The 17,006-nt window shown below is 53.8% G+C and overlaps 7 protein-coding genes across 7 annotated transcripts; 4 read left to right on the forward strand and 3 right to left on the reverse strand.

Annotated features, from left to right (window-relative positions):
* Positions 1 to 364: 364 nt before the first annotated feature.
* Positions 365 to 691, forward strand: PHYSODRAFT_510246 (hypothetical protein; the record flags this gene model as incomplete). The annotated part of the gene is made up of 1 exon (XM_009530443.1): positions 365 to 691. A coding segment is annotated over one exon (327 nt), but the record flags the coding sequence as incomplete, so codon positions are not given.
* Positions 692 to 1,291: 600 nt separating this feature from the next.
* PHYSODRAFT_301724 (hypothetical protein) lies at positions 1,292 to 1,765 on the reverse strand (the record flags this gene model as incomplete). The annotated part of the gene is made up of 3 exons (XM_009530444.1): positions 1,292 to 1,494; positions 1,577 to 1,644; positions 1,689 to 1,765. 3 exons carry the CDS (start codon positions 1,763 to 1,765, stop codon positions 1,292 to 1,294), a joined length of 348 nt encoding a protein of 115 aa, XP_009528739.1.
* Positions 1,766 to 4,807: 3,042 nt separating this feature from the next.
* On the forward strand, positions 4,808 to 6,385 carry PHYSODRAFT_250221 (hypothetical protein; the record flags this gene model as incomplete). The annotated part of the gene is made up of 2 exons (XM_009530445.1): positions 4,808 to 5,681; positions 5,784 to 6,385. 2 exons carry the CDS (start codon positions 4,808 to 4,810, stop codon positions 6,383 to 6,385), a joined length of 1,476 nt encoding a protein of 491 aa, XP_009528740.1.
* A 194-nt stretch (positions 6,386 to 6,579) lies between these two features.
* Positions 6,580 to 7,053, forward strand: PHYSODRAFT_504787 (hypothetical protein; the record flags this gene model as incomplete). Its single annotated transcript, XM_009530446.1, has 1 exon — positions 6,580 to 7,053. A coding segment is annotated over one exon (474 nt), but the record flags the coding sequence as incomplete, so codon positions are not given.
* A 4,206-nt stretch (positions 7,054 to 11,259) lies between these two features.
* On the forward strand, positions 11,260 to 11,703 carry PHYSODRAFT_390604 (hypothetical protein; the record flags this gene model as incomplete). Its single annotated transcript, XM_009530447.1, has 1 exon — positions 11,260 to 11,703. A coding segment is annotated over one exon (444 nt), but the record flags the coding sequence as incomplete, so codon positions are not given.
* A 1,576-nt stretch (positions 11,704 to 13,279) lies between these two features.
* On the reverse strand, positions 13,280 to 14,277 carry PHYSODRAFT_507126 (hypothetical protein; the record flags this gene model as incomplete). Its single annotated transcript, XM_009530448.1, has 3 exons — positions 13,280 to 13,723; positions 13,880 to 13,971; positions 14,025 to 14,277. The coding sequence occupies 3 exons, from the start codon at positions 14,275 to 14,277 to the stop codon at positions 13,280 to 13,282; spliced, it is 789 nt and encodes a 262-aa protein (XP_009528743.1).
* Positions 14,278 to 14,492: 215 nt separating this feature from the next.
* On the reverse strand, positions 14,493 to 15,059 carry PHYSODRAFT_508183 (hypothetical protein; the record flags this gene model as incomplete). Its single annotated transcript, XM_009530449.1, has 1 exon — positions 14,493 to 15,059. The coding sequence occupies one exon, from the start codon at positions 15,057 to 15,059 to the stop codon at positions 14,493 to 14,495; it is 567 nt and encodes a 188-aa protein (XP_009528744.1).
* Between the last annotated feature and the right edge of the window lie 1,947 nt (positions 15,060 to 17,006).

The raw sequence follows: 17,006 nt of genomic DNA on the forward strand, positions 1-17,006 counted from the left end.
GATACGTACTACTCGGCAAAGGACGATGTGATCAAGGATTGGCAAGATATCCCCCACTTGAAGCGTTCGTAGCCTATTTTAAGGCTCAATGGCTCGACAGCAGATATTGGTGGTGGCAGATCTTTCATACGCCTAGCGGCTACGCAATAACGAACAATCCATGTGAGACATTCAACGCTTTGCTCAAGCGATATACTGGTCGACGGCGATACTACATGCAGCGTCTACTACGGATTAGCCAGATTGTTGTCCACGACGCTGAATCACGAACGCCAGCGGCTGAAAATCATATCCAGCAACCCGCTCCATTCATGAGTCGAGCGGCATCTTCAATGGTCACCATGGCGCGCATCGTTGTTCACGTACCGAAAATCCCAGCCTGTGCAGGGTCAAGCAATTTCAGAAAGACGAGGTAACCGAGGCGACGGAGCTAGAATCTCTGTGCTCAGCGTTAGACATTCCCTTCAAGGCCGCCGTTGAAGCCGAAAATGAGCAGGAGGAGCCTGACCATTTGATTCTGGGGCCAGCCTTACTAGTAAGAGAGCAACGAGCGCGCGCAGCACAGCTCTATAAGAGCGTGGTGACATGGTCGCTAAAGTTCAAGATCTTCAAGGCAGCAATGGAGAACGCAACGGGCAAGACGATCAAGCGCCTGCTGTCGGACAATGGGTGCCTTCCAAAACCTACATAAAACGGTTTAATGCGACTCCGTTTAATACACCCTTTTATCCGCCCTTGGTCACGTTTTATCCCGCATTAAAAAGATGCACCGAAATCCAACGCCCAAAACCCTATTTAACTGGTTAATGTGTCCGGGTAAAACTGCCCAGATGACTACAATAATGTATAGTATCACAATGGAACAAATTTTGACAGGACAATTTTAAAACATTTTTTCAATATATCAAGATCTCATTAGGCGCGAAAAGCATCACCACTCCTGTCAGCAACTCCCTCTCGTCGCTCCATTTACAAGTCCTTCGAACGCTGGCATTCTTCCTGGAATAGAAGAAAGATGCAAGACGCCCAGACTGCCGTGGTTCTCTTCTTAGTGTCCCGGATGCAGCGTAGGGCAGCTGTGGCCAACGCGGTCCTACTAAATCTTCGCCGTCGACAGCACGAAGAGGTCATGCGGGTGGAACACGCGCGTATCGTCCGCATACGAAACTATCATACTGTGTCTTGCCTACCAAGACCGTACTTAGCGCCCTGGATGTGGATTTGATATTTTGGAAATGACATGAACTTCATCAATCAGGTAATTTTGTCCAGGTACGAGCTAGACTCCTCTTCAATTAGGTCCAGCTGCCCATCGACAAGAGTTCCCTCGGTGTTGAGCGTCCGTGTCGTGCTCTGCGTCTGGCTCCGTGTTGGCCACCGTACCGAACTCGGTGTCGTGCTCCGCGTCGTGTTCCGTGCCAAACTCGGTGTCGTGCTCCGCGTCTGGCTCCGGGTCGGGCCCTTCTCGCTTATGCGAAGGGCTCATGTTTGACACTGTATCTAGTCTAAATGCAGGGTCGAAACAAGAAAGGAAGTTAGCAATGAAATGTAAGAAAACATCGCCCCTCATACGCACCGATGCTGTCAGGCGTAGTTTGATTGATACGGCAGTCCGAGATCAAGCTTCTCCCGGCCGAAACACACCTGCAAGCATGCAGCACATCGTTTAGAGGCTGAAAGAGACTCACCTAGGCAAGGAGACTCGCCGCCGAAAGCCAACGAGGGTGTTGAGGTTGTCTGCTTCTACGGCGTAGCTACTAAACATCTTGCATGTAAGTAGGTAGACTCCGTTTACCACAACCATTCAAGAAAGCGAGTGACGCACCGGTCAACTTCCGCAGGACGGCAGCACTTGCGCTACAGCCGGTGAATCTGGATATGAGAGCCTCGTTGCGCGCGGAAGGGAGCGGTAGCCCACGCCATGTCGTTGAACTTCAATTTGCTATATAGAGGTTGTGTTTGATCGCATAGTGAATACAAGTGTCTTTTTAATGCGGTTGCAAGTTGGGGGGCAGATACAACCTGATAAAAGGGTGACCAAATAATTGTTTGACCCGACATTTTTTTGATCGGACCAAAGAAATTAAGTTTAATCAGCAAGTTTAATGACCCCTTTAATGCGCCCTAACCCCAGTGATTAAACTTTTTATGTAGGTTTTGGAAGGCACCCAATGGCGGCGAGTACACGGGCAAGCAGTTCAAGGCCTACCTCGACCGCAGCGGCATCAAACATGAGAAGACGGTGCCGTACACGCCTCAGCAGAATGGACTGTCTGAGCGCATGAATCGAAGTTTGGTGGAGATCGCGCGCTGCATGCTCTACCATGAAGGGATCGACAAGAAGTGTGGGCGAAATCTGTCAACACGGCGGCCTGGATCATGAACCGGATCCCAAATTCTGTGACCGTGAAGACACCCCACGATATCGTGCACCGTGCTAAGCCTTTGCTCAAAAACATGAAGGTGCTTGGTGTACTTGGCTACGCCCACATTGCTGAAGAAAAACGCCGAATGCTCGACGCGAAGGCTTTCAAGTATCGTTTCCTGGGTTACGAAGATGGTGTGAAGGAATACCGCGTTCTCAACGTGGCGACGGGGAAGGTGCAAATCGTGCGCACCGTGAAGTTCATGGAGACGACTGAACCCGACCACTTGATGACACGTCTGGAGATCGACGACGATGAAGAACCGGTTGTTACGGACCCCAGCTCTGGAACGGTACCTGCACTGGTGCCTATTCGTGATGTTTCGACTGAAGTTGAAGTTGGTGGCCCGACTATGTCACCTAGTGACGTGACGACAGGTGGAGCAATCGTTCCGTATCCTACCCATCTTATGATTACTCGATCGCGTGCTCGTCGTATTGAAGAGACCAACGACCCTGAAGAGCCCGGAGCTCGCAAGAAGCAAGTCGTTGCGCCATCCGAGATCAGGGCGAAGCGTCAGAAGGTGGACCAAGGTCGCGCCAAGTCGGACGAGAACCAACTCACTATCCACGGTGGGATGCTGATGGCTGCAACGGAAGATGCACCAAGGGCGTACCAAGAAGCGATTACGAGCGAGGATCGTGCCCAATGGAAGGCAGCGATTGCAAGTGAGCTCAAGTCGCTGATGACGAACAAGACATGGAAGGTGGTGCCGAGACCCAAGTGTGGTGTAGCGGGATCAGCAAAATCTGCGAGATTGCCAATCCAACTTCCCAACTGCGCCCGAACACCGACTTACGGAGGGGGTCCCCCGATGATCCGTGATCTGTGTGCTGAACTTGGTCACCTTGTGTACCCGTCGGTAGGGCTGGATCTTGCTCCTCTGGTGTCTTCCGAAGCGTCCGAGCCTTGACGAGAGAACAGTCTGGGCGAGACGCGGGGATGTGGGTGGAGCAGCGTGGAAATCTTCACTCTGCTCGCGGTAGTATTCCAAATCCAGTAGTCTTGTACTTAGATCTGGCGGCCTGGATCTGGATCCGGCCGGGTTGTTGCCTTTTGAGGTTGTTGTCCTTTACGTTGCCTTCACAGGTCTTCCTTGGTCGTGTTTGCCGCCTCCAATGACGGTGTCGTTGACAGTTGAGACGAGAAGGACGCACCGGCCAAACAGATAACTCCGGTGGATCTTGGATCTGCACTTGCAGGTAGTTCACGAGGAAGGTCTTGGACCTGGCCAATATATTACTCCAGTCTTACAACCAACACTAGATCTGCTATCGCTAACCTCTCTACGCCGTGTAGGACCAATGTCGTTCCCGTTTCCAGGCGAGGGAGGAAGCGCTTGCGATGTACAAGGCAAATTCTGGTCTGATTTATGCTTAAGTTCGTTCCTATCCCAAAGTCCTATTGCCATGTGGCTCCTATCATCCGATCGGTTCCTACCGACTCTATGGACTCCCTTTACCTTCATTGCGTGTCAGCTGCTTGCCCGTAGGGTCGTGTCCACAGCCTCTTGATTACGCCTGGATCTTGGATCTTGGATCTCTGTCGACGTAGATCCCGATCCATCTGAGTCCGGATCCAGCTCCATCTGATTCATGGATCTTGGATCTTGGATCTCCGTGGGCGTAGATCCAGATTCATCTGGATCCATCTGGGCCTGTCACTATTCCGCATCTGTGGCGAGGTCCAGATCCATCAATCGTCCAATTACTTGCCATCACTGAATCTTGGGACTTGCGCTTCTCCACAATCGCCTCCTGACCGTAGTTGCTGCCGACTAACGGCATCACTACCGGCACAGTTACCCACTTCTTCGCCTCCCCAGCTTCGCTGACATGTCCGGCTCCGGTCGCAGCCCTTCTCGCGGCTCGTCAGCGTGCAGCGATCGTCACACGGATCGGTCTTCGCCGGATCCACCCAGTCCAGATCCTCGCGATCCTCGCGGGGAGGAACTGCGCGCTCTGATCGCCTCCTGTGATGCTGCAGTTCGCAACTAAGAAGAGGTCGCCGCTTTACTGCTGCACCAGACGGGGGAGCTGGACGCGACTCAAGCGTACATACAGCAGCAGAACGCAGAACTGAGCAGCTTGCGATCGGAAGTCGCAGTCCGTCGCAGCCGAGAAACTACTTCTGTAGCTGGGGTAGCGCGGGCTCTCCAACTCCAGGGCCAGGTCGACTAACAGGTGAACGAGATCCGGGATCTCCAGCGTCACATCGAGCAGATTGAGCGTGAGCGGGATCGCTTGCAGGAGAACAACGACCATCTGACTTCCGAGGTCAGTTTGGCCGCCACCGAGATCCAGCAGCTTCAGGATCGAAACACCGACCTAGATCGCGCTTTGGATGACGCCAACTACGAGCGGGACATAGCTGAGCACAACATGGATCGAGTCCAGGAGGAGCTCCTAAGGGTCGAGGCCGAGCTCCAAACAGGAGATCAAATTACTTCGGCGGATCTGCAACAGATTGCGACCCTGACGCAGAAACGGGATCGCGCTCACGCATCATTGGCCGAAGTCACGCGGAATTTCATGAAGGCGCGAGAAGACCTGCTTGCCCACCAGCGGATGCACACGGAGGCTCGTGACGAGCTGAATCGCCTGCGAGCTACCCACAGAGCTACCATGGCGGCTCTGGATCAAGCTGTGCGGGAACGTGACAACCCGGAGCTAACTCGTCTGCGGGATCTCCAGGAGACGACTGTCGCGGATCTGGCGCAGGTATGCCCGGAGCGGGACGCCCTTCAAGGTGAAGTGAACCAAGTTCGTTCGGAGTTCAATGATCTCAAATCCGACTTCGATGCGTCCGAACAGACCGTAACTACAATGGGGCGTCGGATCCAGGCGATCGAATCTGAGAGTCGGTCGCTGACGCAGGATCTGATCCGGATGAGCCATGAGCGGGACGTGCTACAGCTGGAGCTCTCAGTCGCGCGTTGGCAGCTGACCTCCATCACCACTCTGGCGAGAGCGCGACCTGGCGCAATCGAAGAGGTTCTGGATCCGGCCTACATCCTCAGCTTGATCCGTATTGCGCCCCCCGGATCTGCCGAGCAGCAGCCTGCCGGCAAAACTTCCGACCCCGCTCAGCGGGATCCCGATCCAGAGGCGAATCCAGAGTTGAGTCGGCAAATAGACTCCGGCACTTCGAAACGGGATCGTGGCCCGGAGACTCCCGATCCAGATCTAACTCCGGCCGTCAAGCGTCGCATCTTCTCGCCGCCCTCCGAGCACGATGAAGCTATGGACCAGGAGGGTAGTCGCGCAGCTTCCGGCTCTGCCACAGAGGGATAAATCGACGACGATGGGGGCGGTAACCAGGAGGATCGCCATGACCCTGAGAAGAAACGTCACGAAGAATTTGAGGAGAAAGGCGGCGACAACCCGGAAGAGAAAGATGATGACGACCAGGAGGAGGACGACGACGACGACCAAGAGGAGGATGACGGCGACCAAGAGGACGGCAACGACCATGAGGAAGGAGAGGATGACGAACACCACGAGGCGAGTGAGGAGACCAACGACGACGACGCAGAGACTGAGATCATGGCGAATGAGCTGTTTGAAGCCCAGACTCGAGAGGCGTTATCTCGGTCGCGATCCGACGAGAGACGGCGACAGCACGCCTATCCTCGTCGCCAACTGCTTTCGAGCGCTGGTGGTGCCCCTGACGATGATGATGGATTGGATCCGCATGAAGATCCCGATCCAACTGCCCCGCAAGATCCCGATCCACGCAGTCTCCGTCCGGATCGTGCCCGTCGACCACCTGTGCAAGACCCTCTGGCTCCTGTTGTTCCATTCGCGCCGGACTCTGACTGCATCCCAGGTCGTGAGCATGCACATATGTTGGTTTTGGCCGACTGTCACCCTTGGCTGGTGGATCGCCTGAACGACGTGGCCATGGTATCTATGCTGGTCGACGTATTGTTCCCGATCCTGCCCGCTGCTTCAGGCTGATTATTTCCATACTTCGGTCCTGCTCAGGGCCGTAAGCCGAAAATCCAACTCAGTTACTGCTGCTGGGAGCTCATCACAGAAGAGAACGTGCGGGCGCTATTGGACACCACCCTTGGGAAATCCTCGAGAACTCGGGAGATGCCATCTCGTTTGAAGTCAACGTGGGTGGTCGACTTGGGATCCTGATCCATGAGTACGGGATCTTCGAAGACACTAATATCATGTCCTACTGGGAGTCGACCCACCACTTCCCGATTCCCGATGCGATGGCAAAGAAATACCCGTGGCTGATAGTGTTTCAGAAGGAACGCAGTAACCGTAGATCCCACGCGGGCCGTGCGTGGAAGCAGTTCTTGGAGTTGTTGATCACCGTCATGCGTGAAGGGTGGTGTGACCTGGACATCCTGCTGGATCCACATTTTCTGCATTTCCCCAAGCGCGCCGAGTCCGTCACGTGGTACCCAGGGTTGGCCTCGCGCCAGGCTAATTTGGTGGATCGTAACTTGAACCGGCCAGAGCCCACGGATCTCATGAAGGCGTTGAATGAGTGTAACAACGAGGATCCATGGTGCAATCACTACCGGGATACTCCCCAATACCATCCTGCGCGCAACATCGCGCGTCTTCCTGCCAAATTTTTCAATCTTCGCGCGGTTGGTGACCAGTAGGATCCAGATCCAGGGCGGCAGCCTTCGTGTAGATTCAGATCCAAACCTTTTGATGGTTGGCCAGATTCGTTGGCGCTGGATCCGCACCCGGTACATCGAGACTGGTCTTAATACATTCTACTCGTCTGTCTATCGTTCATGTTAGTTTCGTCTCTTCTACTGCGATCCAGACCCGCATTCACACTCCAATCCAGCTTCACCTCCCGATCCCAAACACCTCCAGCTTCGTTTTAATTCCACCTTGTCGGACACCACTCGCGTCCGATTATTTCATGCACATATACAGAGTCTCCAATCCATCGATCTGCAAGCTCCTTGCAGATCCATCACCACATTCTCCTCCCAAAGCGGCCAGCCCACTCCGGGGGGTTCCGGCCTCACTGCTCTTCGTGAGACTGCATCGCACCGAACCGGTTCCGGTTGGTGCGACTCCGCAGGAACTCATGTAGTATAGATCCGCAGTTGAGATCCGCCTCATCCACCCAGGATGGATCTTCGTATCCACGCCAGTGTACCAGAAATTCACGGTGGATCCGGCCGTACCTAGCGCGCTTTCCAGTCCTCATATCAGTAATTTTCTCCACTTCGTTCTCATCTTCACCTCGATCCTGGATCCAGCTGTCCTCCGGCAGTAGTGCTTCATCAAAGTCGTATCGCTCCGTAGTGCCTTCGGTCAACTGGATCTGAGGTCGGTCTGGGAAATTCCTCACAAGCTTCAACTTGGAAACATGCACCACGGGGAACAACCGGTACTCCGTGCCAGGGGTCTCGATCCGCACAGCGTATTCTCCCATCTTCTCCGCCACGCGGAACGGACCGTGCCACATATGAGCCAACTTGCGAGCATATCCCTCTTTCACCCGATCCAAATACAGACAAACTCTGGATCCAACTTCAATCTGGTGCGGACGGATCTCTTCATTGTGCCGGTCCGCCCGATCCGAGATCGCCTCTTGCAGTCGCGCGTTGACTTCTGACCGTGCCTGCTGATAATAGCGTTGGATCTGGTATCGCCACCGCCTCGGATCCCGATCCTGACGGCGAGTGCTGCCCACCGCGATCGTAGCCTCGAGCGTGGATCTAGGATCCCAGCCATGTACCAAGTAGAATGGCGTCTCTCCTCGGATCCGATCCTGGGCGGTATTGAGTGCGAAGGTGAGACGCTCAGCGTAGTCGTCCCAATCGCGCTGATCCAGATCCTGCACGTACATCTTCAGAGCGCGGGTGGCACCATGCGCTCAGCGGTTCCGTTTGCTTGCGGCCTGTACGCCATCGTCGCACGTTGTCGCTGACCAAGGATCTTGTTGAAGGATCTAAAGAAGTCGGCCATGAACCCCGGCTCGCGGTCGTGGCGAATCACGTCGCTGGCACCAAATCGTCTGAATACACACTCTTCGTAGGATTCCGCGATCGTCTGCGCCGTCCTGGAGTCGCTGGCCTTCGCGATCACGTACCCAGTGAGCAGATCCACCCAGATCAGTAACTCGGTATTACCTTTGTTGGATCTGGGCAGCGACGGTATGTGATCCATCGCTATAATCTGAAACGGGTACGTGGCTTGGATGTTACCGGGCGACTCACCTTGGATCGCAGGTCGCCCTTTGCCGGTTTCACAATCCACGCATTCTCCGATGTATCGCTGTACACTCCGATATAATCCTCTCCAATGGAAGCGATCCCGGACCCGCTGGTAGGTGCGGCCGATCCCTTGGTGACCTCCTTCGAGACTGACATGGTAATGGTGGAGAACATCCTGTTGTAGAGTCTCCGGCAGCACCAGCCTCATCAATCCATCGCGATCCGCCTCCGCCTTCTTCGCAGGAGGACTAGAACAGCAAGTCGTTGATCTCCACTTTGTAATCCATCGTGACAGCACTATAGGATCTAGCCTCATCTTGGGTCAGATCCTGCATATCGCCTGCTAAGTACTTCTTCAGACCGGAGATCCACGCCTCCTCGTCCTGCGCTTGGCGAATCCTAGCGATCCTGAGGTCCCGCACTGCTTCCTCCCGTAACACAGTCGGGCTGGATCTGGATCTGGCGGATCCGTTTATCACAGGTGATACACGAGCGACGGGAGCATCTTCCTCACTCTTCACAACCAGGATCTCCTCCAGTCGATTCAGCGTGACTACATCCTGCAGATCCACCGCATCCTCCACCATGATACCGGCCTGCCGCTGAAGTGCTGCGCTGGCTAGGCTATCAGCGCTACCGTTCCAGTCGCGCTTGACATGTACCAGCTCATGATCTGGCCAGATCCGCAGCCTATCCAGGGCCTTCTGTCTCGGAAGGGTTAATCCCGGTGCCTTGCAGTCGATCTCGCCTGGGACTTGGCAAACTACCAAAACGAGGTCTGCCCCGTTGGATCTGGAGCCGTCGAAGCCATCACCGCTTGGATCCGGCCTCGATTCTCAGGCTTGCTTATCGCGGCGTAGTCCACTTCACGTAATTCGTAGAGAACCGCAGCGTAGATCGCGTAGTCCTCCAGAAACCGACTGTAGTAATTCAAACTACCCAGGAATGACTGCATGGATCTAGGGGTGTCTGGAAAGGGTAGATCCGTTAGTGCCGAGAGATCCTTGGGATTCGCCTCTAGTCCAGCATTTGACACGCGATGACCGAGGTACTCCACCTTACTCTTGCCCCAGAAGCTCTTCACCACGCTGATTGAGAGATTCCACTTATCGCACGCGTCCAGTAGCGCGTCCACACGCTCACACAGATGGTCCCAGGATCCACCAGTTACCAAAATGTCGTCAATGTACGACCGTCGTCCAAGCACGGATGGTTTGCCTGAACGTTCAGGTTCTCCCAACTTCAGATCCAGATCCAGCACCTCCGATACAGATCTACGCTTGAATTCATGTTCGCGCTCCGATCCAGATCCATCTTCTGGCCGCGGGATCAGAGTGAATCCATACAGCGCGTTGTCCAGCATACGTTGATAGATCTGGGGTGCATTCTTCAATCCAAAGGGCATTCGGTTCCACTCGTACAGCCCGAAGGGGGTGATGAAGGCGGAGATCGCACGAGCCCGAGCCGTCATCGTCACCACCCAGAATCCACTGGCCATATCCAAAGAGCAGTACCAAAGCACCTTGTCCAGATCCTCAAGCAGGTCGTTGGTCAGGGGCATCGGGTAGACCATCAGCCGGGTCAGACTGTTAACCAGCCGGTAATCAATACATAATCGTATGTATACCCCATTCTTCTTGATGATCACCACAATTGGAGATGCCCTCGGTGAAGTCGAATCCTTGATGATCTTGGCTCTGAGCAACCCCTTGATCAGATCCGACAGCTTCTCATGGTACTGCGGGGCTACCTTGCGCACCCGCTGAGCAATAAGTTTTGCATCACCCACATCAATGTCACACACAACTCCTCCTGCCGCGGGTGGCAGCGCGTTGCCTTTGCCAATCAACAGGTGCCGGCGCCTCCAGATCCGCCGTCGAAGTCAATCGATCTCTTCCGCCGTATTAACCTCTGGATCTCCCACCTGGATGTCTTCAATAGTCACCTCGTCTGTGGTCGCAGTGACTTCCGGTAGCACCGCCATCTCCGCTTCAACATCTTCCGCGTGCAGATCCCCACTCACGTGGTAGCAGACTTGCTCATCTGCATCAGCGTCACTGCGACTTGGTTCTATGGTAGTCGTTGGATCTGCATCGACAGTTGGATCTGGCGTCGGACCTGATTCCTGCACCGTCTCTCCATCTGGATCTGCACATTGTTCCATCTCATCATGCGAAACTTGAAGCACCACTGGATCCATGACCTGTCCCGTAGCACCATCTGTCGAATCTGCAGATCCGCCCCCTGTCCCTCCGTGATTACCACCCGATGTGACAACGGACTGGACCGCCTGTCCCACATCATCTGGACCCAGCGCCCCCTCGCGACCGACGATGGTGTCAAAATATACAGATTTGTAGGCACAAATATACGTACATGGGGCGTGAATATAAATATGGGTTTGCACCATACAGTTGGAGTGACAACAGGGAGAGACTATATTTGTGGGGCACCAATATAACCGCTAACCACTGTGAGGCATATAAATATCAGCTTAATTGTGCTGGCCAAGTTACCACACGGGCGGCTGCAGACAAAGGTTTTCGTTCAGGAGCGGCCATGGCTGGCTGGCATCAGCTAGCCGTGCACAATTCCACGGGGGAATTCGATGACTACCGTGACGAGTCGATGTGCTGCTCGGCGATATTTCACAAGGTCGACTTTGACAATTGCCGTGTTTGTGCTGGTGAACATACGATGACAGAAAGACGTCTTCGGTGCTTGAGCAGCACTTGTCGCGAGTTTGGCAAATGTGGCGTGGTCTGGAAGGTGTTCTACTGCACAGCTCAGGACAAGTGGCAGATAACTGTAAACGAGCAGGCACATGCCCGTGGTGTTCTTCCCTGTACTGCGGAGCATCGGCCAGTCGTGACTCAGCCGATGAAAGCATTTATCGCAGCACAAGAAGAGATTGGGAACGCCCCACGTATTATTCTGGCACATCTCAAGAAGCAAGCAAATATCAAGCCATCTAACGGCGGATGGCCAGAGCTCTCCCAGATTCAAAATGCGCTGAAAGTTCACCGGCGTTCGAAGGGCACCAAAAGTTCAATCAAGGCCGCGCATGAAATGGCTCGCGCTCGCCGCTACAATCCAGAACTTCAGTCAGATTCCGCTTTTCTGTTTGGACCTAAGTTGGACACGGATGGCTTTGTTTATGTGGGGTCCGGCGAGGACGACGATCCCTTTCATTATTGGGGTGACGTCTCTCGCACTTATCGATAGCTGCCTACGGTTCTGCCACTCGGGTGATTTTGTGCAGTTCCATGCGGATGCCACGTTTAAGGTTAGCGACTTGGGCTATCCAGTGATAACTTGCGGCTTCACGGACCGAGGGCGTTCATACCAAGTTGGTGCTTTTTTCGTGGTGAGTCGGCGCACGGAACATGAATACACCGAGTGCTTGCGCAGTTTTGCTGACGTCGTCCGGCATGTTCGAGGAGCAACACTTCGTTCCGACGCAACCATGAGCGATGCTGAGGATGCTCAATTCTTGGCTCTCGAGAACGTGCCCAGTTTTGCAAATGCTACGAAGCTGATGTGTTTTTTCACGTTATCTACAATGTACGTAAACGCACACAGCACCTGCCCTTTGATGATAGGAGAAATGTGATGAACTTGATTGTCGACGTGCATTTTACGCAAAGCTTGTTGGAGTTTGAGCGTACACGAGATCGAGAAATAGCTAATTGGCGCAAGCAGACACATCTCGTTGAATTCGCGGACTACTTCGAGCAGCAGTGGCTAACAGGCCGCTATTGGCAATGGCAACTGTACCACAATCCTGAGGGCTACGCATTAACCAACAATCCCTGCGATAACCTAAATGGAGGACTAAAGCTTTTTCTGCAGCGCCGTAAGCATCATATGTGTCGATTACTCGAAAAAATCGGGACCTTCATCGAAACGACGAGTCCAGTCAAGCCCGCGCCAGCAGAATATACATCCACACCAACATCCGATGTAGTGAAGGCAGCGGCAGCAATGCTTGAAGCTTCTCGAGTGGTTATCACCAGGACAAGCGATGCGAACCAAGTACGAGTCCTCGAGATTCTACGCGCCGACACAGACGAACAAGCTGAAGAAGAAAACGGATTTCTTCTGGAGACAGTCAATACGGCTCCCTCCAGGCGTACCGATACGGCAACATGACCGAGTAGCCAATTGGCTTTGTTTCTATCATTGACATCCACTCAAGACAACCCAACATCAGATTCGTCCGATAGCTCGTCGGCGAGCGATATCCCAGCCATACTACGATCTAGACTGGATTCAGATGGACAGGAGGACGACGACACGGTCACGAATTGGAAAAGGCTTTTCGAGCAAGCCACATCATGGTCTCTACGGCGTTCGCATCGCACAGGAATGCCTTCCGATGGGTGGCTAGTTGACATCACACTCAAGCGATGCACCTGTCCCTACTTTTCAAAAATGCTGATGTGCTCTGAAGGTCTCCACAGGGCCCGTTGAAAGGCCTGCTCATGCAGCACCAGCGCTGACAGTTCAAGACATTCTATTAGAATAGAGAACACTGACTAGGTCAAACCCTCTAGGTGATTGAATACATGTATTCTTTGCTTTATCGCTGCGGAAATCGACGATACCCACAACCTAAATCGCTTCCTCACAAAAAGTTTCGATGCCCTTAAACTCTCCCAAAGAATCGGCTCGTACGATTCCCGATGACGATCTCACCAGGTTCATCCGCTCCAAGCTCAACACAAAGCTTGTACAAGGCGCTTTTGGTATCATTATATCGTCGTTTTGCGCGTCTAATCCGCGCCGCAGCAAACCTTGGATCGGGTTGATCGTACTCAGGGTCCGGTTCGAACTGAGCGGTTCCCATTAGAACCGCCAGTACATCGTCCAGGCGAAGTGGGACGGCGGAAAACGCGTCCTCCACTGTCTTATGTTTGTCCTTGATTCTGGTCAAGACGACCGCGTTCTGCGCACCGGCCACAGCAGCTTCGATAATACCGACCATATTCCCGCCATTGTAAGCTGCGTGGATTCGGAGATCCTGCTCTTTGATCAGCACTGTGTAGTAGTTGTTACGTGCGCGCTCCATCTCTGCGAATCGTGTTTGTAGCTGAGTATCATGCTGTACAGGCTGGGTTGGCACGGCTCATCAGTCACTCGACTGCTGTATCGAACACGTTTTGGATTGTTCGTGGAAGTCGGTTGAACGTGTTGCCGCTTCGTCTTGGCCGTAGCCATCTTGCCCGTAGTCGTTGTGGCAGTAGACGTTGTGACCACAGTCTTCTTGGCCGTAGTCGTCTTGGCCGTAGTCGTTTTGGCGGTGGCCATCTTGGCCGTAGTCTTCTTGGCCGTAGTGGTCTTGGGCGATGTTGTGCCAGACGTCTTCTTTCGTTGTCCTGGGTAAGCCTTACGTTCGTCCATGATGCCGTACGTAGCATTGGGGAAACTGGAATCCGGTGCTGCTTGGATTAGACGTGCGCGTTCCTCAGCCCCAATGTCACGCCAAGCGTCCCAAATTTTATCACCGCCACGGCCACACAAGAAGGTTGTGTCACGCGTCCGCCGCTCCAATTCAGGTAGAGTTTGACGAAAGCTTGCATACCAACGCGCGTATCGATTCCCCACCACTGGCGCGAAGATCCATACTGCGTTGTGTGCCCGCATACTGAGTGGTGTGCTACGATCTTCTGGGTTGGTTCAAGGATTTTGTAGAATGAACGCGTGTTGCAGTCTGACCTGACTAACAGCGTGGTAATACGACACGAGTAAGTAACAAACCCAAGGCTTCATTTAAAAATCTCTCAGTCTTACCGTAATGCATATTGTGGCTAAGCCAATCGAGGTAATACCTAAGACGAAGACGCTGTCAGCCAAAAATACTAAGGGAGGTATAGCGCGCTTCGGCGCAAAAAGATAATCCCCATGATCCACTCTGCGTCATAGGCTTGAATTTCCACCGCAACATTGTTGTCATCGTAAATGAGCTTATCACCACTCAAAACTTTGATCGCAAAGCAGTGCGTCACTCGTAGTGAGCTGTAGGCAGCGCACACGTAAACTCCATCCGCTAGAGCGCATTTCACCAATACTTCCGACGCGTTCTTGCCGTTGACACCTCCTAGCAAATTGTCATCGAATACGCGGATGCTGATCTGACTTGTCTTCGAACTACCACACCAATCATTCAGGTATTTGATGTAGAAACGAAGCTCTCGAGTAGTCAGACCGTCAGGCGACAAGGGCCGACCCCGCTGGTCGCAGTACTCCACAAATGCACCAAAGCACCCGGGGGGTGCCCAACCAGAGTTACCGAGAAGCGTAACTGCAGTCTCCACAGCAACAACTGCACATTTTCCATTCGCTGACGGCGAGGCACCGATATTGTGCACGTGTCCATTCCTTCGGCAAAACACGTAAAACGACGCGTACTTAGACGCTTTCCACATGTCCACGACCGCACATGCTTTCTCAAAACCGTCCTCCAGCAAGCGCTTCCTGGGCAGCCATGAGTCGGCCCACCGGTATCCATCAGGCTCATCTCGCCACTGGACCCTGTACCAATACGCAAGTCCTACCGGCATGCGATCCACAATTGCGTACACTAATCCCTCGTCAGTAGTATCATCACGGTTCTCGACTTGCGTACAACTTGAGTCGTCATTAGAATACTCCGAGAGACCCTCGGTAGGTCAGCTTCCATCTTTCGTCTTCTGTAAGTTGACCAGGTATTAGCGCCTAGATCAGCACACAACGGTCGGCAGACCGGCAGAATTGCGCTGGTTGCTGTGCTTCATCCTCGTTTGTGCGCTGTTACACACGGAACATGTGGAGAGAGTATTTTCTATGCGCGTATGTTATGAACCAACAAGCTGTATGCTGGGCCCCAGAACCTGTATACTGGAAACCTTTTGTCCTCGCGACCTTGCGTGTCGTTCGTTGGATCTTGGCCCATCAATCCATCGTCCGGTCCCAGCGTGTCGTTGCCACTTGGATCCGCAATTGGGTTTGGATCCGGTGAGTCTTCGACCTGCAGGCCTTCCCCGGGGACTTGCTCCCTCATATTCTCCAGCAGTTGATCTCGTGTACGCGGCTTGGTGGAGGCCTGAAACTGCAGCATCTTCGCTGTCCCGGCGTTGCGTCCGTCGATCGTCTGATCGGGGGGTACTCAGGGCGCTCCACCACCGGTCCCTCCGGGGTCTCGGGCGGTTTCGCCTCCGCGGATCCAGCGTCCGTCATGGCCTGCAGCGCGAGGTTCTGCCACTCCATGTAGCGGCGGGATCCGACGGACACGTAGCCTTGGATCCGCGGGAATCGATCTCCGGCCAGCCACACCCCAACTTGGTGGTTCTGGCGCAACGCCAGTTCTTTCTCTCCGATATTCATGATCTGAAGATACCGCACTTTGCCTGGACCCTTGGTCACCGTTGGTACCCAACGATCCCCTCGAGTAACCCGCAGCTTGTCGTGTTCCGATCCTCGCAGACGCATGGGCAACTCTGCGGACTCTCCGATCCCAAGCTGGAGATAGCGATCCAGCTTTACCGACTGCGCTTTGTGAACGGCGTCCGCTGAGCTGGATCTGGACTTCGTCAGGCAGGCAGAGAGTCCCATCAGCTAGATCCAGTCGGATCCCGGTTGGGACCATATAGTCCATACCGAGAATCGCTTCTTGGCCAGACAGATCTCCTACCCAAATGTCGAAGAAATACACCAGGTATCCACCCAAGGTGATCTTGATCCGCGTTCTCCCTTCCGTCGTATACACGTTGTCTCCGATACCAGCGCATTCTTGGCTCTGACTCCTGTCGATGTAGCACCCAACCTTACGAGCAAAGGCGGTGTCCACGATGGACACCTCGGCACCGGTATCTAGGAGTAAGATAGCCTTCTCATTGTTGATCTTGCCGTGGATCTTGGCCTGCCGGAACCACTTGCCTGGCGAATGTTGCTTCCAGTACGCTCGAGATTCTCCAGGTAGGAAATACGAGGACTCTTGATCTACGATCCGCCGGCTTGCCGCGACACGTCGGGACCTGGATCCCGAGGTGTCTTCGCCTTCCGTTGGTTTGAACCACTGCTCTGGATCCTGCTGCTTCCAATAGCCTTGACGAGCTTCTGGATCCAGGTCAAGTTCCACTGTCGCATCGGATCTGGAGTAGTCGTCGGCTTGCCGAAGACGTGAGATCACAGCAGTACGTTTCCCATGAAGATCACATGTATTACGGCGTTGATCTTGTCGTTTGCTAACTGGATCTGTCGATGTCTTGTTCACAAATGCATAGATGCAATACCTAGAACGCTCGACTCGTACCGGATTCCAACCCGGCGAGCGTCCTAGTTTAACATCCTTTCCGCCATTTCTGGCAGCATCCCCGCATGCTTGGCTGGATTGA

The sequence above is a fragment of the Phytophthora sojae genome, assembly GCF_000149755.1.
Source record: "Phytophthora sojae unplaced genomic scaffold PHYSOscaffold_5, whole genome shotgun sequence".
NCBI classification, from domain to species: Eukaryota; Oomycota; class Peronosporomycetes; order Peronosporales; family Peronosporaceae; genus Phytophthora; species Phytophthora sojae.